General features: G+C 51.5%; 1 protein-coding gene across 1 annotated transcript; it reads right to left on the bottom strand.

Annotated features, from left to right (window-relative positions):
* Positions 1–2817: 2817 nt before the first annotated feature.
* LOC100930252 (zinc finger protein OZF-like) lies at positions 2818–9789 on the bottom strand. The gene is made up of 3 exons (XM_031959149.1): positions 9568–9789; positions 8993–9119; positions 2818–4452 (listed from the first exon to the last, which is right to left on the bottom strand). Exons 1-3 carry the CDS (start codon positions 9601–9603, stop codon positions 2957–2959), a joined length of 1659 nt encoding a protein of 552 aa, XP_031815009.1. The 5' UTR covers positions 9604–9789; the 3' UTR covers positions 2818–2956.
* Positions 9790–18305: the final 8516 nt, after the last annotated feature.

Here is an 18305-nt window from a genome sequence, read left to right as displayed (position 1 = left end):
GTTGTGAACTGATCCAGCCATTCTGGAAAGCTATTTGGAACTATGTCCAAAGAGCTATCAAATTGTGCATACCCTTTGATACAGCAGTGTTTCTACTGGGCTCATATCCCAAAGAAATCTTAAAAGAAGGGACCCAACAAGTGCAAAAATGTTTGTAGCAGCCCTCTTTGTAGTGAGTGGCTAGAAACTGGAAATTGAATGGATGCCCATCAGTTGGAGAATGGTTGAATGTTATGGTATATGAAAATTATGGAATATTATTGTTCTATAAGAAACGATCAGCAGGATGATTTCAGAGAGGCCTGGAGAGACTTACATGAACTGATGCTGAGTGAAATGAGTAGAATCAAGAGAATATCAACAAGACTATATAATGGTCATCTCTGAAAGGCCGTGGCTCTTTTCGACAATGAGGTGATTCAGGCCAATTCCTATAAACGTGTGATTGCATCCAGAAATAGGACTATGGGGACTGAATGTGCATAATAACATAGTTTTTTCACCTTTTTATTGCTGTTTTATTTTCTTTCTCATCTTTTTCCCTTTTTGATCTGACTTTTCTTGTGCAACATGATAAATGTGAAAATGTTTAGAAGAATTGCACATGTTTAACCTATATTGGATTACTTGCTATCTAGGGGAAGGGGTGGGGAAAGGGAGGGAGAAAAATTTGGAACACAAGGTTTTCCAAGGGTGAATGTTGAAAACTATCTTTGTATGCATTTTGAAAATAAAAGGCTATTATTGAAAATTGTTTAAAAATTCAGAATAATGCCATACTAAAGATCTGCTGACCTTTCCCATCTCTGACTAGTTACCAAGTCCTACCCATTTACAATAATCTCTCTGGTGTGTATCCTGACTTCTCTATGCCTACTTCTATTATGCCTGGCATAATCTGTCTGGATTACTTCAGTAGATATATCTAGGCTCTGACTTTGTCTTTTTTAGTTTCTCTTGGGTCCTATGTTTGCATTTTGATCATTAAAATCAAATGGCCAAGAAAAGATTTTCTTTACAGGAATACTTGGAAATTATCTATTGAAAATATATTCATAAACACACTGCAAATCTTAAAGCACTATGTAATGCCAACTATCATTATTGAAATATTAAATACTTATGTAACACTGTGCTTGCTTCTAGGAATATAAAAATGAAATAGTCCTTTCCTTCAAGGAGTTAGGTGAGATGGAAAGTGGAGAATTGTGTCTAAAGGAAAAGAGAGATCTGGCTGGACTGCAGTGTTTGCACCAGAAGATGCCTTTCAATGTCTATTTTTCATGCCTGAAATGGTTTTCTTATTCACTTCTGTTTCCTGGCTTCCTTCAAATATGTTGTTGTTTGTATATGTCTCCCCCATTATATTGTGAGCTCTTTGAGGGCAGATCATGGTTTTGCCTTTCGTTGTATCCCCAGCATTTAGCATAGTGCCCGGGCATATAGAAGCATTGCCTAAATAAATACTTATTGACCGTGGAATGCAAGAATATATGAAGTTAGAAAGGTAATTTGGAGCCAGGTTGTAAAGGATTTTAAAAGACCAGAGGAGTTGAAATGACACTACAGCCATTAGGAAACCTTTGTGACACTGCCTGTGTTAATGAGTTAGGGCTTCTCAGTCATTCCTCCCCTTTTCTTCTGAAACAGATACCCATCCCTAGGATTTTCCATAAGCCCTAACAGAGATAGGACCTAACCCCTCTAGGTGTGGAAAAGGAAATAAGGAAGACTAAAGGACCATCCATCAGGGCAGCATACACTTTAGATAGCAGGAATAGGGAAAGATGGGAAATCAACATGGGGTAGGGGAAAGATTGCTGGCCTTGAAGTCAGGACCCCTGGAGTTGAAGTTCATGTCAGACTCTCAATAACTACTAGCTTTCAAAAGCAAGTAACCCCCTTAGTTTCCTGGTCTTTAAACAGAGACAACTCTTACTTGTTCAGCATACTTCAAAAGATTATTGAGAGTGGGAAGAAAAGCATTCTGAAAACCTTAAAGGTATCATTTAAATTCAAGTTGTTATAATTAGCCACAAGAGTGTAGGATTTTGGAATACAGGAGGGCACAAAGTACCCAGAAGGAAAGGATCATCACCTGCATCAAATACTACATAGAAAAACTAGGATGCACTATTGTGCCATTGTACTTAGCAATCACTAATGTCTTCTGAGGGAACAGATGCTACTGTAGACTGTTGAGATAGAAACCAGATTGAAGATGATGGAGAGTGAGACAATGAAGCTCTACAAGAGCTGTATATCTATGTACAAGTCACTTAAATCCAAATCATGCTTTTCTCTATTTATAAAAGAGATCGAGATGCTGCCATCTTTTCTTCATAGGAGTTTTGTGAGACTTTAGCAAGATACGTAAATGTGGTTGTAAACTTTCAAGTGCTATGTAAAGGCCATTTATTATTACTGGAAAGCAGAAGAATTTTCAAGAGGGATTGGTGAATAGATGGGTAGAAATTTGAGGGGATTTGGGGAAACTGAGAGAACTGAACACAAAACTGAGAAAGAGTTAAGTGGTTTAGGATTCAAAGAAAACTAGGCATGACTGCTAAAGTAATTCCCTAGACTAAAAAAGAACTAGTGGTATCAAGGCATAGGCAAAGAAATCAACTTTTGGAAAGAAGATGGAAGAAGCTGTACTTGCCACGGTGAAAGGAAAGAATTGTGGGTATTTGTGAGTTAGGGGGTAAATAGAGGACATTCCATTCATATTTCTACAATTTTCTCAGTAATTTAAGAGTGCACAACAGTCTTCTATAAATCATAAGACAAGACAAAGAAAGAAGCTTGGGACTTCAGGAAAGTGAAAAAAAAGTTTAGAACTGCCATAGAGGGAAATCAGTCATGGATTCACTTCATCTATAAGGTTTTACTTTAGTTTAGCTTAAGTAGTTTTCAGTATTTATTCTGTTGTAAATCCTTCTCATTTTCATCATAGTCATAAGGACTTAACTTTATGAGGCTTCTCTCCAGTTTGCATTTTATGGTGTTGAGTAGGTAGTTTCTCTGTGTGGAAAACATCCTCATTCGTGCTATATTCAGGAGGTTTGTCTCCAGTATGAATTTTCTGATGTCGCGTAAGCTGCGAGCTCCAGCAGAAGGCTTTTCCACACTCGTTACATTCATAAGGTTTCTCTCCAGTATGAATTACCTTGTGTTGAGTAAGTTGTGAGCTCCTCCGGAAGGTTTTCCCACACACCTTACATTCATAAGGTTTCTCTCCAGTGTGAATCCTCTGGTGTTGTATTAGTCCAGTGCTTCTGTGGAAGGCCTTCCCACATTCACTGCATTCGAAAGGTTTCCATCCAGTGTGAATTCTTTGATGTTGTGTAAGTCCAGTGCTTCTGTGGAAGGCCTTCCCACATTGGTTACATTCAAAAGGTTTCTCTCCTGTATGAATTACTTTATGTCGAATAAGTTGTGAAGTCTGGTGGAAAGCTTTCCCACACTCACTACATTCGTAAGGTTTCTCTCCTGTATGAATTATCTGATGTTGTTTAAGTTGTGACCTACGGCAGAAGGCCTTCCCACATTCACTACATTCATAAAGTTTCTCTCCAGTGTGAATTCTCTGATGTTGATTAAGTTGTGAACTCCGGCAGAAGGTCTTCCCACATTCACTGCATTCATAAGGTTTCTCTCCCGTGTGAATTTTCTGATGTTGTGTTAGTCCTGTGCTTCGGTGGAAAGCCTTCCCACATTGTTTACATTCGTAAGGTTTCTCTCCAGTGTGAATTCTCTGATGCACAGTAAGCTGTATCCTCTGGCGAAAAGCCTTCCCACATTCATTACACTCAAAAGGTTTCTCTCCACTGTGTATTCTCTGATGTTGAATAAGCCGTGAACACCAATGAAAGGCCTTCCCACAGTCATTGCATTCATACAGCTTCTCTCCAGCATGAATTCTCTGATGTACAATAAGTTGTGAACTCTGGCTGAAGGTCTTCCCACATTCAACACATTCAAATGGATTATCTCTTCTATGAACTGCTTGATGCTGAGCAAGGTCCATGAACTGGCAGAAGGTTTTTCCACATATGTGACATTCATAAAATTTCTCTCCACTCTGAGTTCTCTGACATTCAGTAAGTCTTCTGCTGGAGCAGGAGGCCTTTTCACATTTATTATATTCAAAAGGGTTCTCTCCAGTGTGTATTTGCTGACGTTTAGTAAAATGAGAACTCCATTGGAAGTCTTTGCCATATTTGTTACATTCAGAAGGTTTCTTCACAATGTAAACTTTTTGCCACTTAGTAAGTTCTGAATTATAACTGATGACTTTTCCACATTCATTAGATTTTAAAAAAATCTTCTTTGAGCTGATTCTATTCTGTTTTCTTAGGTTTAGTCTAGAACATTTCTTTAACCTGGCTTTATATTCCCAGGCTTCTAAGTCTTGAGTTGACTCCTTTCTGTCAGACCTATTCTTCCAACCTGAAAGAAAATGTTTAAAAATTTTAAATATCCCATCTCCCTGCTGAATGCACAACCCTATCTTCTATCTGCTCCCGTAAGAAAAAACAATTATCAGAATTTATAGGAAGAACAAAAAATAACAAAACTTATCAATTGCTACAGTCATGCCCACATTATGTATAGACCCCATCTTGTATAGAACCGTATCCTCTCATTCCTTCTATGTAGATGCTGGGAGGAGAATAAGAAGCTTTCACCTTGAAACTCCCTCTACCCTCAGAGTTATATTTCTCCAAAAGAAGAAACTAAAGCTTACTTTGATTTGTGACTCAACCAAGATGATACTGACAGGTGTTAAAACTAGGACATGAATCAAGCTTTTTGACACTGATTTATAGTGCCCTTCCACTATCCCCCAGGGCCTGCTTACAAACAAGAGCATAATAATCTTAAACTCTTTTAAAGGGCTGAGCCAGAACAAAACAATGCAAACTACAAAGAGTACACTTTCAGCACAACCTATAGAATGAATATAATGACAAAGAGAGATAAATCAAAAGGGTTATTTAATAGAATGTTAGAGATATAATAACTGTGGGAACTCACCTAGTCTAATCTCTTTTCCAAGATAAAGAAACAAAGGTTACAAAGATCAATAACTCTATTCTATCACAGTTGATCACTAGAGGGGCTACAAAGATCAATGACTCCATCATGTCACAGCTGATCCATTTGGCAATCTAGTGAAACGTATGGATCCTCTCCTAGAATGCTGTTTTTAAATGTAGAAGATTATAAAAGAAAGCAAGTATACTGAAACTGTAGTCATAATATTACACACACACATACACATACCACATGTTTGTAGACCCCAGATTAAAAATCCCTGAGAAACATGAATACCTAAAAAAATGAAGCAAGAGGATGAAGATTACATTAAAACTCTTAAGGAAAGAAATGAAAAAGATTAATTGTCTCAAATAGAAAGTGATCAACTTGATCCAATCTAAAAACCAGAACAGACCAACCACAAACTATAAACATATGACAGCAAGAAATCTTAGAGTAAATTCAAAAGATTACAAAAATAGAAGCAAAAATAAAAGATAGGAGTTCAAAAAACAATTGGCCTGAGAAACAGGTCAGAAAAATCATTTAAAAAATATTAGATTCCCTGAAATCATGAACAATCAAACCACCTGGATACTGTATCTTAAGAACTCATAAATGAAACTGCCCAGATTTGTTAGAACCAGATGAAGGCAAAGTGAGATCCCATCCTGAAAGATCCACAAGCAAAAGCTCCTACATAAAGAAGCTTCCAGAAAAATAAAACAGTTCCAGTTCCAAGAGTCCACAGCTAGGGTCACATAAGACATGGCAGCATCTACTATAAATAAAAGGAGAGAATAAATTACAATATTCCTGAGACAAAGGATGGACTTTTGAGAAAGAATAAATTATCCTGCAAAGCTGAGTATAACCCTTTAGAAAAAAAATAGCCTTTGACAGAATAAAGGACTTTCAAGCATCTCCAATAAAGAGCCCAGAACTGAGTATCTAAAAGATAAACACAAGAGTCAAGAGAAAGCTGGGGTTTTGCTGAGGAACAAATGAGAAAATGTCTGTAAAGTGTTTAGCATAGTTCCTGGCATACAGTAGACACTACATAAATGTTTATTTCCTGCCCTTCTGTAGACAGTGAATTTATTTGGGAAATTGCAAAGTACTGTAGTAGTTGTGTTCTAATCAGGGAGAACAAGTATACTTCAAATAAAACAAAGAAAAGTCCTACTGGCTCTGAAGTTGGGAAAAGAAAACAGGGGAGGAGGGGAGAAAGAAGGGGTTGTGGGGGACCACAAAGTTGACACGGTAAAGTACAAAGAAGGAACAGGTCCAAGAACCGAGAAGACTGGGGTCTGGGCAGATGGCCACCTGGGTCCTGAAATCCCAACTAACTCTAAGAGCAGGGGCAGCACTGGAGAGGAAGCCCGGGGACAAAGAACTGAACGCTGGGAGAACAAAGAGTGACGGGAAGGGGGGGGGGGGTCGGGATGGAGGGAAGCTGGAGGGAGCCCAGACTGTTGAGGGGGCCAAAGAGGGTGGGTCAGGAGCAGCCCCCCCTCACTGCCGCCACCATGACTGAGGGCATGAGGGAGAAGCTCAGGGTCCGGTTTCTTCTCGGGGCAGAGACAGAAGGAGAAGGATGGTTTGGGAGCAGACTAGGGGCTTCAGAAGGCACATGGCAGGGGAGGAGAGAGGGACAGGGAAAGGAAGGGGCATAAACAATCATAACAGTTAACTTTCATATGGAGCCTGAGGTTATAACTCTTCATTTGAACCTTACAACCCCCTGTGAGAAGGCGGGAGCTCCCTACTATTCTGCAAAGTTGTCGGGAGGAACGGAGGGTCCCTAATGAAGCCCATTGGTCCTTTGTTTTGGATTTCAATTTAAAATTATGCCAGATCCAGAACCAAAGACCCCCTAACTTCCCTCCCCCACACCTCCAGCAAGCACAGAAAAAAGGTCTAAAACAAAAAAACAAAGGTCCGGACAGAAAGGGCCGCTTTCATTCTTTGTGGGCAAAGAACTGGGAAAAGGGAGGCTGCCCCCCCGAGGGGGGGGTAGGTGAGGCCTGGAAGACCACACAGCTGAGGAAAAGAAAAATTTGAGAAGGGGAAGACCCGGAGCCACGACCCCAAACAAACAGAAGCAAGAGAAGAACAAGCCCGAGGTCTCCCACACGCTAAGTGAGAAGATGGCGGCAAGACAGTGGGAAAGAGAAGCAGAACCACAGGACGAGAGAAGGACGGATTTGGTTCAGATTTCCAAAAAGGGAAGAAAAACAATCTGTTCACTGGTGAGGCTGATGAGCCTAGATTCCAATTGCTTGGAAAATCTGTGACTACCAAAAACCGGAAGGACTCAGAGAAGGAAAGGGCTGGCGACAAGCCAGGAGGCGTTCCAAAGGGCACAATGGAAGAGGAAGACACAAGAATAGGGACCGAGGGGTGGCAGGGCAAATTTAGGGCCCAAATGGGGAAGAATCCGGGTGTCTGGGCCCTCTGTTTGAGGTTTGGATCCCCAGGACCCCTAAGCCTCTGCCCCAAATCACCATCATAAAAGGGCCCACCGCAGCATCTGGGGGCCGGAAGACTGATGATCAAAGGTTGAAAGGCGTGCGGGCAGAGGGGCAAGGCTGGGGCCCACTTCCCACTCTCTAGGCTCCAGCCAGCGAGCCCACCGAGGGGCCTTTGCCCAGGACTTCTCCAAGCTCCTCAGACCCAGGACGTGAGACGGTCAGTCCCTCCTTGATCCTGGCAGAGTCGCGGGGAAAAAGACCCATAGGCTCTTCCTGGTCTCCCCAGCTCTGAAGGGCCTCTCCCCATCCCGATTTTCAACGCTACTTGTTGTGTGAGCGCAGGGTCCCCTCCATTTTACGGGAGAGCGGGAATGACTGTTAGGGGCTCAGTTCGGGAACTTGGCAGGTACTGAGAACAACGTCTGCCGGATTAAATCCACCCCTGTAGGTAAGCGGCTTCCACTGAGGGCGGGAGGGAACGTGAGCGGAAGGGGCGCCCGAGAAGGGGCCGGGCTGCCTCCCGAGGCCGGGGGGCAGCCGTTCCCTGTCCCCTACTTTGTCTCCCTCCAGGCCCCTTCCCGTTCTTCCTGCCGGCTTCCCGGATCCACCACCGGGCCCTTTGGCCGGGACTGCAGTCCTGATGATGGGAAGAGTTTCCCACATTCGCCCCGGGCCACGGGAAAGGGCAAGGGGATGGGGAAGGGGCAGGACAAGGGGGAGGGGCGATGGGGGGAGGGGGAGGGGGGGGGGGGGGGGAGGGGGGAGGGGGGGGGAGGGGGGGGGGAGGGGGGGAGGGGGGGGGGGGGAGGGGGGGGGGAGGGGGAGGGGGGGGGGGGGGAGGGGGCAGGGGGCAGGGGGGGGGAGAGAGGGGGGGGGGGGGGGGCGGGGGGGGGGAGGGGGGGGGAGGGGGACAGAGGGGGGGAGAGGGGGGGGGGCAGGGGGGGAGGGGCAGGGAGGGGGGAGGGGAGGCAGGGGTGAAATAGGGGCAGGCGCAGGGGGGGGAGGGGCGGCAGAGGGGTGAGGCGGGGGGGGCGGGGCCAGGGGCGGGAGGGGGGAGGGGGGGCGGGGGAGGGGGCGGGAGGGGAGACAGCAGGGGAGAGGCGCGGGGGGGGGGGGCGCCAGGGGGAGCGGGGGGGAGGGGCACGAGGGGAGGGGCACCAGGGGTGGGGGCACAGGGGGAGGCGGCAGGGGGGGCGCCAGGGGGGAGGGCAAAGGGGGGGGGCAGGGGAGGGGTGCAGGGGGCGAAGCAGGGAGCGGGCGCGCAGGGGGGAGCGGGCGCACAAGGGGGTGCAGGCGAGCAGGGGTGCGGGCACTCCTTGCGGGGACAGGGAACGGCTTGGGTCGGAGGATGGGGCGGTGGCGGGACGGCCCGTGTGCAGCCCGGGGCGCGGAGGGAGATGGGACCGGGGTAGCCCGGCCGTCGGGGCACCGAGGCCCCAGGGGCGCAGCGGGCGCTCAGCGGGACGGGGCCTCACCCAGGCAGAGCAGGTTCCTGTAGTTCTCCAGCGTCACCTCCCGGTACAGCTCCCGCTGCGCAGGCGCCAGCTGCCCCCACTCCTCCCAGGTGAAGTCCACGGCCACGTCCCGGAAGGTCACGGCGGCCTGCGGCACCAGAGACCCTGGGGCCCCACGCCGAGCGCCCCCGGCCCGGGCCCCTCCATTCCGGGGCCCGCCTCCTTCGCCCCTCGCTGTCCCGCCCCAAGCCCTGGCTGCCCCCCTCCCCCACCCCGTGCCTCAGTTTCCTCATCTGGGAAACGAGCCGGACTGCCGGGCCGAGAATCCCCTGAAGGAGCCGCGCTCACGGGCCGCCCGGGCGCCTCAGCCCTCTCCTGCCCACTCTGAGAGGCTTCCCCACAAGGGTCTCGGGCCCTGCCCCCTCTACTTCCCCCTCCCCTCCCCATCCTGGAAGGTAAGGGGGGGAGGGGAGCAGGGAGCGAGCCCCACCCACCCCTGGCCTCTCCAGCCCCGCCCCTAGTCCACATGACCCGCCCCCCGGACCCTTGAGCCCCGCCCCTAGCTCTCTAGCCCCGCCCCCTGAGCCCACGCTCACCTGCCGGGGCGCAGGGGCCATGTCACCCTCATTCATTCCCCCCAGCTCACTCCCCCGGCGCCTCTGACCCGAGGTTCATCCGGGACGGCGTGGGACGGGCCACAACTCTACGCCGATTGGTTGCCCCTGTCCCCTCCCCTCGGGACCGACCCTTGAGAGCGTCGGTTCATGAAAAATAGTGCGGGTCTCGAGCTGCGCACGCGCGGGCAAGATTGGGATTTCCCCCCCCCCCCCCCGCCTCCCCCAACCAGCATCTGGAGCTGTCGCAGAGCTTTCTGGGAAACGGAGTCCACGCGCTCGGGGAGGGCTCTCTTGCTAGAACGCATGCGCGGGGGTGGCAGATGCACAGAGGCCTCCCCCGGCCCAATCGCAGACGCCCCCCAGCCCCGCTGGGAACTAGAGCCCGTAGGACTCTGGTAGCCTCGCCCGCCCTCGGAGTCTCCGCCCCTGGAAGCCCTCCCGCCCCCCAGCCCCGTGGCCTCCCGGCCCATCCCCCAGCCCCTTCCCCGTCCCAGCTCAGCGAGACTCCAATCCCCCTCCCGTGCCCTCGGATCCGGACCCGCCGCCCCCCCGGGCCCAGCCCTGCGGCCCCCGCGCCCCCGCCGCGCGCACCGCGTCCTTAAGGCCGCCCGGAGTCGGATAATAACGCGCCCTTCCAAGCGACATTCAGTCACGTCTGCGTCCGGGAGGAGCAGGGACCTCGCGTCCAACCTGCCTCCCCACGGGCCGTCCTCCTCGTCCTCCTCCTGTCACTGCGTCCTTTATAGCCCGAAGGAAACGGGGGTGCGGGGGAGGGGGGCCGAGAATGAGGGGAGAAAGCGCTGCGCTCCTGCAGCAGCCGCGGTGAAGGGCAGCCCCTCCGCCCAGAGGCGCCCGGAAAGGCCCGGGGGAAAGAGGAGGAGGAGGCTTCCCAGGGGCGTCCCGGCCAGGGCCGCAGGGCGGGACTGGGCCGCGGGTGGGCATTGTGGAGGGCAGGATTCTTCAGGCTCAGGGTGATCGATTTGACAAGGTGCTGACTCAGTGGCACTGAGGAGACAGTGGCTTAGCGTGGATCGTATGACTGCTTTAATCCTGCAACAAATAACGGTTCCCTAGTGATCCAATGGTTGGCTGTAAATGATCTAATTATAATAGAGCGCATAAGCCGGGACAAACTCAGCCAGAGACAGAGGCAGAGAAGGGCCCGGAGACAGAGTCGGAGAAGACAGGACTGGAGGGGGGAGCCAAGGAGAGACGTTCATTCCATCCCCACCGTTGTGGTGGCTGGAGGCTGGAGCACAAGCTCTCAGACTGAGGCTTCAAGACAGAGACCGCCGTGGTCCTCCTGCCTCCCCCACAGAAACCAAGACACCTTCAGGAGGGCCTCCAGAAAGCTGGCCCGGGCCCCAGGCAAGGAGGCAGGCCTGAAGGAGACAATAAAGGATTTGGACTTGGCTATTCTCATGATTACTCTGCTGAAATGAAGGCTGGTCCAAAGACCTCCAGAAAGCTAACCAGAACATTACACTAAGGGAAGTTTATCCATTGCAGGGACTCTCCTCACATGTGTTTGTGTTCCCAGGGATTGGCCTCTTGTATAGGGAGGGCTTGCTGATTGACTGAGTGCACTTCACACTGCTGACTCCTATTAGGCTTGTGGTCTACTTAAAACACCCGGCTCTTTCTTATGCACATTATTGTCTAGCCATGATGCCTTTCTTTGACAGAAGCTGCAAGGAGCTGCCACAGTGCATGGAGGGCCAGGCCTGAGTTCAAATCTGACACTCCAAGAAAGCAGCAGGAAGACCAGCCAGACCCTTCTGGAGGAGGTCCTCCTCCTCCAGAAGCCTAGCTTGTTAACACCAAATCAGGGGTGAGGACACAAGCTGGAAGAATGGGTAAACACATAAAGATCTATGACACAAGACACACACCCAGAAGACGACTAAACATTCACAAGCAAAGTCTCAAAGCAAAGCCCAGGTTGGGCACAGCATCAACTAGAACTGCTGCAACAAATGAAGCAAGTTTTCTTTTGTCTTTTAAAGGGTTTAGACTGCTTGTATAAATGAAATGTGAGGGCTAAAGTGAAAAAAAAAATGGAAAAGAAAGGAGAGCTCTGGAAGAAAGAATTAGAAAGAAAATTAACAGATCAGGACAAGAGGTACAAAACCTGCCCGAGTAACTATGGAGGGAATCCCTGGACAATGAATTCCCTGAAAATTAGAGCCGACTTAATGACCCCAGGAGACAATGGCAGATATCAAGGCTATCTTTTTCTGACTGAAACCATCACCAAGCAGGAACTGAGGGAGACGCTTCTTTCGGGAATTGTCAAGGAATAAGGAAAAACAAGTTTCTGGAGATCCCTGCGGCAAGAAGCCACCCTGTGATGGAGATCTAAGAGATCTCTCTCTTAGGGAGATGGCTCACTGACAACAGGGGGTCCCGCTGAGACTAGACTTCCTTCGACTTTAGCAAAGCTTTGGCCTTCAGTAAAGTGCTTCATCCTGCTCTTGGGAAGAACTGACCAAGGGCAGGAAACGGCAATTTCCTCAACTGCTTGAATTGCTGTAGCCAAAGAAAATACTCACTAGTTGGAAAGAGAATGGGGCCTCCAGGCCCTGCCTCTGGGGTTAACGCTCGGATCAACCGCTTGAAGAAGGGCACCGAAGGCCAAAAGCTGGAGGGTGATGGTGCCGAGTCCAGCTCCCATCACCATCCTCAGCATGGCCTGGACTCCAGGGACCACGCGCGCTGCGGCGCCCCCTAGTGGTCCTGAGTCAGCTCCCATCACCAACCTCAGCATGGCCTGAGGGACCACGCGTGCTGCGGCGCCCCCTAGCGGTCCTGAGTCAGCTCCCATCACCATCCTCAGCATGGCCTGGACTCCAGGCCCTTCCCCATCCACTCTGACGTCATAGCGTCCTGTGACCAGCAGAGGGGGATGTGAGGCAGAGTTTACTGCGTGGCGCGGGGGGGAACCCCGGGGAGGAGGGACCCCGGGGATGGGGAGGGACCCCTGCACCTCCTCCCTTGGCCGCCGCGCCTCGGGCCCCACTGGCGAGATTCCTTTGGAATTCCAGGGTGGAGAGGGCCCCGACTCCAGGCAGGGCCGCCTCTCAACCAGCTGTCCGAAGGACTCCTTGCGGCTCCTTAACTTTAGGGCCGAGGTCTGGGGGGGTCGCCTCAAAACCCCAAGGTGGCCACTGTGAATGGGGGGAGAAGCCATTTGGTCCTTTCTCGGAAAGTCCAACTTTATTTTCCTAATTAGCAAAACATAATTTTTCACCCCCGCCCTGCACTTCACCGGACACAGGCCAAAGAACCCCCCCCCCGGGGCAGAGCCCTGAGAAAGGAGGGCTCGTGGGTCGGCCCAAAGCGTCCGCGTCTGATTCGGTCGGGAAGTGCCCCCCCCAGTGCCCCCCGGCCCCCCGCCCGCCGCGGGCCCTGCCGCAGCTCCTGGCTTGGTCGGGCCCATGGGCCCGCACCGACGCCGCAGCGCACAGAGCTCCGCCTGAGCCGGGCCGGGAGCGCCTCGGGAACCCCCGTCTGCCGGAGCCCCGGCGCCGTCCCCCTCAGATCCTCCTCGGCCGGGGCAGCCCCGCCCGCGGCCCAGGACCCCGAGGCCTCGTGAAGCCCCAGGACACAGTCAGGCCCCGGCCCCAGGTTGGGGAGGGCTCAGCCTTCCTTCCTCAGTGTCACAGGACCATCCAACAGAGCTGAGAAGGGAACGGTGTGTGAGCCACCCCCTTGTTTCACAGATGTGGAAACTGAGAGAAGGGGACTTGAACAAGGTCATGCTGTAGTGCCCCCCGAGTTCAGAGGGCACCCCCCCTTTGGCCAAGCTTGCCCTAGGCCCTGACCCACGGGGGAGTCACCTCCCTGCCCTGAAGCATCCCCAAAACATCCTAGAGATCCTAGGGAGTGGGGGGCCCAGCCACCTCCTGTCTGCCTTCTCTCTGCTCTGAAACAACCCACAGGCATCCTGGGGAGTAGGGCGGCTGCCTGCCTCCCTCCTGCCCCCCCTTCCTGCCCTAAAGCACCCCACGGGCATCCTGGGGAGTGGGGGGGCTGCCTGCCTCCTGCTCCCCCCGTCCCTCTCCGAAGGACCATCCTGCCTGATCCTTCCCTGCTTCCCTTGTGACCCTCAGCTGTTCCCTTCCACTCTGCTCGTGGGGGACCGGCCTGCATGATCTCCAACCCCCAATCAGCCCATCATCTGGGCCCAGGGGGACGATGCCGTAACTCAGGGCCCGATTCCCAGAAAAGGAAGCGAAGGTCCCAGGGTGTGCAGAGCTCTTCCCGGGCAGGCGGCATCTCCTGGCCTTCCTGACGGGCAGGGCCAGAGTCAGTGCCCCAGCAGGCCCCAGAAGGAGAGGCCCCCCCGCTCCCGGCTCGAGTCCGGGACCGGAGTTTCCCCCGTGGATGGCCCGAAAGTAGCTCCCTTGGCAGGAGGGACCTCTTGCAACAGGACTTCGGAGCCTGGATCAGCCGGACGGGGAAGAAGGGGAGAGCTCGGGAAGGAGGGCGGCCTCCCGGGTGTGACACCTTCAGGAGGGGCGGCCCTGGCCAGGCCTGCACTCCAGCTCTGTCTCCAGGGGCCAGCCCTGGGGGCCCCAACCGGGGCCGGTAGGTCGGAGCGCCGGGCCGCCTTTAAAACCTTTTATTCGTTCCTCCAATTACCCCCCTTTCCACGGCTGATTGTCATGCATCCAGGTAAACTTCCAGCCTATTTGTGCAGAACCGAAATAAAACCGGAAGGCCGGCTTCTGGCCGGGCCCAATTCCGGTCTGGCCAGGCACGGCGGTCCCCAGGGGATTTGGTCTGGCTGCAGGGACCCGCCCCTCCTCTTAGCTGCTCGGACTGCCCTTCCCTTTGCCTCCATTCCTACAAGCTTTCCCAGTTTCCCATCCCGTGCCCCGGAAACCAGGGCCTCTGGTCCCAGGCCCCTTCCCGGGCTCCTTTGCCCAGGTCTCCCTCAAGGCCTCCCGTCGGGACATCGCCCCCCATTCATCCTTAGGGATCCAGGGGTGCGGGCGCGTCACACTCTGTGAGTGGAGACGAGACCAGAGACGTGCCCAGCTCCACATGTCAGGTGAGAACCACCTCCGAGGACCCGAGAGCCGGGAAGGGCCGTGGGATGCAGAGGCCGCCCTTGCACTCCCCCTCCTCCTCCCCAGGGGCTGCTCCCTGTGCGCAGCCTTTCTGCTCCTCTCCAGCCCTGAGGCGCTGCCCCACCCCGCAGTCTGCGACCCCGGGAACCCGGCAGGGCCATCCCGGTGGAGCTGGGGCCCCTCGGGTCACTCCAGCCCCTGCACTCCCCCCACTCAAGGCCACTTTCCTCCCACCCACACTCCTTGCGCTCCTCCTGCCCCTTGCCCCTCACACACCCTCAACCCCTCCGGCCCTTACACCCATACACCCACTCACCACTTACACCCTCCATTCACCCTCCCTCCCCCACCTCCTTCACCTTACAACCCCCTCCACTCACAACCCTACACCCTCACCCCACTACCCCTTACACACCCATTACAACCCTCAACCCCCACCCACCCTCACTTACACACCCCTTACAACCTCCACGCCACCCACACACCACCTTCCCTTGCAACCACTCATGCCCCCCCACCACACCTCACTCATCAACCCCTCAACCCACCACCCACTCTACACAACCTCACCCACCACCCTCACACCGCCCACACCCCTCCCTTCACACCCATCACCTCCCCATTAACACACCCACTCCCAATACCCCACGTCCCCCCCCACACCTCATCACAATCACTCCATACACACCCCTCCAACCCATCCCCCCACCTACCCCCACCCCCACCCGTACCTGCCCCCCACCACTCACACACCCCTCAACCCTCCTCCCATTACACAACTCATACACACCCATACAACCCATACCCCACTTACACACACTCACCCACACCCATCAACCCTCACCCATTACACACCTACCCCATACAACCCTCAACCCATTACACCCTCATACACCCCATGCACCACACCCTCACACACACCATACAACCCCTCACCCTTACACACTCATACACACCCTTACAACCCACTTACACCCACTCATACACACCCATGCAACCCACTCATGCCCACTTACACACTCATACACACCCTTACAACCCACTCACGCCCACTTACACACACTCATACACACCCATACAACCCACTCACACCCACTTACACACACTCATACACACCCATACAACCCACTCACGCCCACTCATACACACCCATACAACCCTCCCACCCACCCACCCATACACCCAACAACCCCTCCACCCCACCCACTCACGCCCACCTTCCCCCACCCTTACACACACCTTACACTCATGCATACCCACTCACGTGCCTGCCCACTTACACACTCATGCACAATCACTCACGCCCACTTACACCCACTCATACACACCCATGCAACCCACTCATGCCCACTTACACATACTCATACACACCCATGCAACCCACTCACGCCCACTTACACACACTCATGCATACCCACTCACACCCACTTACACATGTGCCTGCCCACTCACAGCCACACACACTTACACGTGCTCACATCTCCCCATTTACATCTTAATCCACACATACTTCCTCCTTCATACTCATACACAGCCATTCACACTTACACACACACACACACACTTCACCATAGAGAACTCTTAATCCAAAGAAACATCTCTTACGAGGGCTTTTGGGATCCAAGAATCCCAGGATCATGTAGTTCAAGCCCCCACTCCCTTCCTTCAGAGCAGGACACTGAGGCTTGGAGGGGGATACTGGCCTCCACTCCCCAGGCTGGGAGTGATGGGCTGAACCTCGAACCCTGGTCGGGCCTGACTCAGTCGGTCAATAAGCACTTATTGTTGGATCCTGTGAGTTCTGGGGATACAGGAAATGCTGAGGTGGCTTGGTTGGGTGCCAGGGCAGGGGCTGCTGGGGGGAGCTCTCTTGTCCTGAGAACAAATTGCGAAGCTTGAAAGTTTGGAAAAGGAGAGCTCTGGCTTCCTTCCCCTCATCCAGACTCTGGGTGGTTGAAATAGAATTTAGAGGAGGGTCACTACCCCCCAAAGCCTGCCCCTCCACCAGCCCTCTACAGCTAAGCCCTTTTGTCCAGAGGGCAGCTCCGAAGCTGGGCAGGTTGAGAGAGATGTGGTCGGCGTTCGAGCGAATTTGGCTTCAGCCAAATTCAAAGTCAAAATACAAGCTCCAGGACCTGAGTGAGAATAGCAAGGAGAAATAACTGAGCGGTGCAAAGAAATGGAAGAATACAATAAAATGGGAAAGGCAAGAGATCTCTTCCAGGAAATATGAAGGAAATGTGTTAAGGGTGATATGCTGGGAAAGCTTTATGCAAAAATGGGCAGGTGAAAAAACAAAAATGGGAGAGACTTAAGAAGCAGAAAGGATTAACAGGAGGAGGCAAGAATACACTGGAGAACTAACATTACAGATAATGCTGTAATTTGCTGATCTAGAGCCTAGAAAATAAAGTCAAGCAGGCCTCAGGAAGCATCGATGACAACTAGTGAAGGTAAAATCTCAAAGATGATTGTGTTAAAGTCCTGTGCCCAATATGCCAAACAACAGTGGCCGATGAATGAGAGATCATTTCACATCCCAATCCTAAAGGACAATATCAAGAGATGTTCAAATTACTGAACGAGTGCCCTCGTTTTGCAGCCCATCGAGATTATGCTTAAGATCCTGCAAGCTATATATCCCAAAGAGATCTTAAAGAAGGGAAAGGAATCCACATGACTATGTGTATCACAACAAAACGTGGCAAGTCCTCAAAGGGATACGAATACTGGATCATCTTGCTGGTCACCCGAAGAATCTGCATGCAGGCCAAAAAACAGCAGTGAGAACTGAATATGGAATAACTGGTGGGTTTAAGATTGGAAAAGAAGTATAAGGTTGTATATTTTTATTTATTTCTATTTTTATTTCACTTTATTCATGTGCAAAATACATCATGTGACATGCCAAGCTGGATGAATGAAAAACCAGAATTAAGCTTTCCAAACAAAGTCTCAGATATGTAGAAGATATCTCTCCTGATGGCAGAAAATGAAGAGAAGTTAAGTCTCTTGATGAGGGGGAAAGAGGAAAGTGTGTAAACTGGCTTAAAGCTTAACATAATTTAAAAAAACCCTAAGATCTTGGCAACTGGTGCCATCACTTCCTGAAAAATAAAGGGAGAAGAAATGGAAGCAGGGTCATTTTTTCTATTCTTGGGCTCAAAGATCACTTCAGATGGAAACTGCAACCATGAAATTAAAAGACAAACTCTTGCTCCTTGGAATGAAAGCCATGGCAAATCTGGACAGCAGACTAAAAAGCAGAGACATCACCTTGCTGCCATATAGTCAAAGCTATGGCTTTTCCAGTAGCATTGTAGTTGGGATTATAAGGAAAAATGAGGCTACAGAATAAATGCTTTCAATTTGTGGTGCAGGAGAAGACTTCTCAGAGTTCCTTGGACAGCAAGCTGATCAAATAGGTCAATACTTAAAAAAATTAATTCAGGCTATTCATTGGAAAATCAAATACTGAAGCTGAAACTGAAATACTTTAGCTGCATAATGAGAAGGAAGGCAAGACTTATTGGGGGAAAAATGTTGGGAAAGATTGAGGGCAAAAGAAGGAGATGGCAGAGGGTGAGGTGGAGAGATAGAAGCGACAAACATGAACTTGGACAGACTGTGGGAGATAGTGGA

The sequence above is a fragment of the Sarcophilus harrisii genome, chromosome 1, assembly GCF_902635505.1.
Source record: "Sarcophilus harrisii chromosome 1, mSarHar1.11, whole genome shotgun sequence".
In the NCBI taxonomy this organism is placed as follows: Eukaryota; Metazoa; Chordata; class Mammalia; order Dasyuromorphia; family Dasyuridae; genus Sarcophilus; species Sarcophilus harrisii.
The sequence above is the reverse complement of the archived record's forward strand: the minus strand, read 5'-3'. Positions and strand labels throughout refer to the sequence as shown.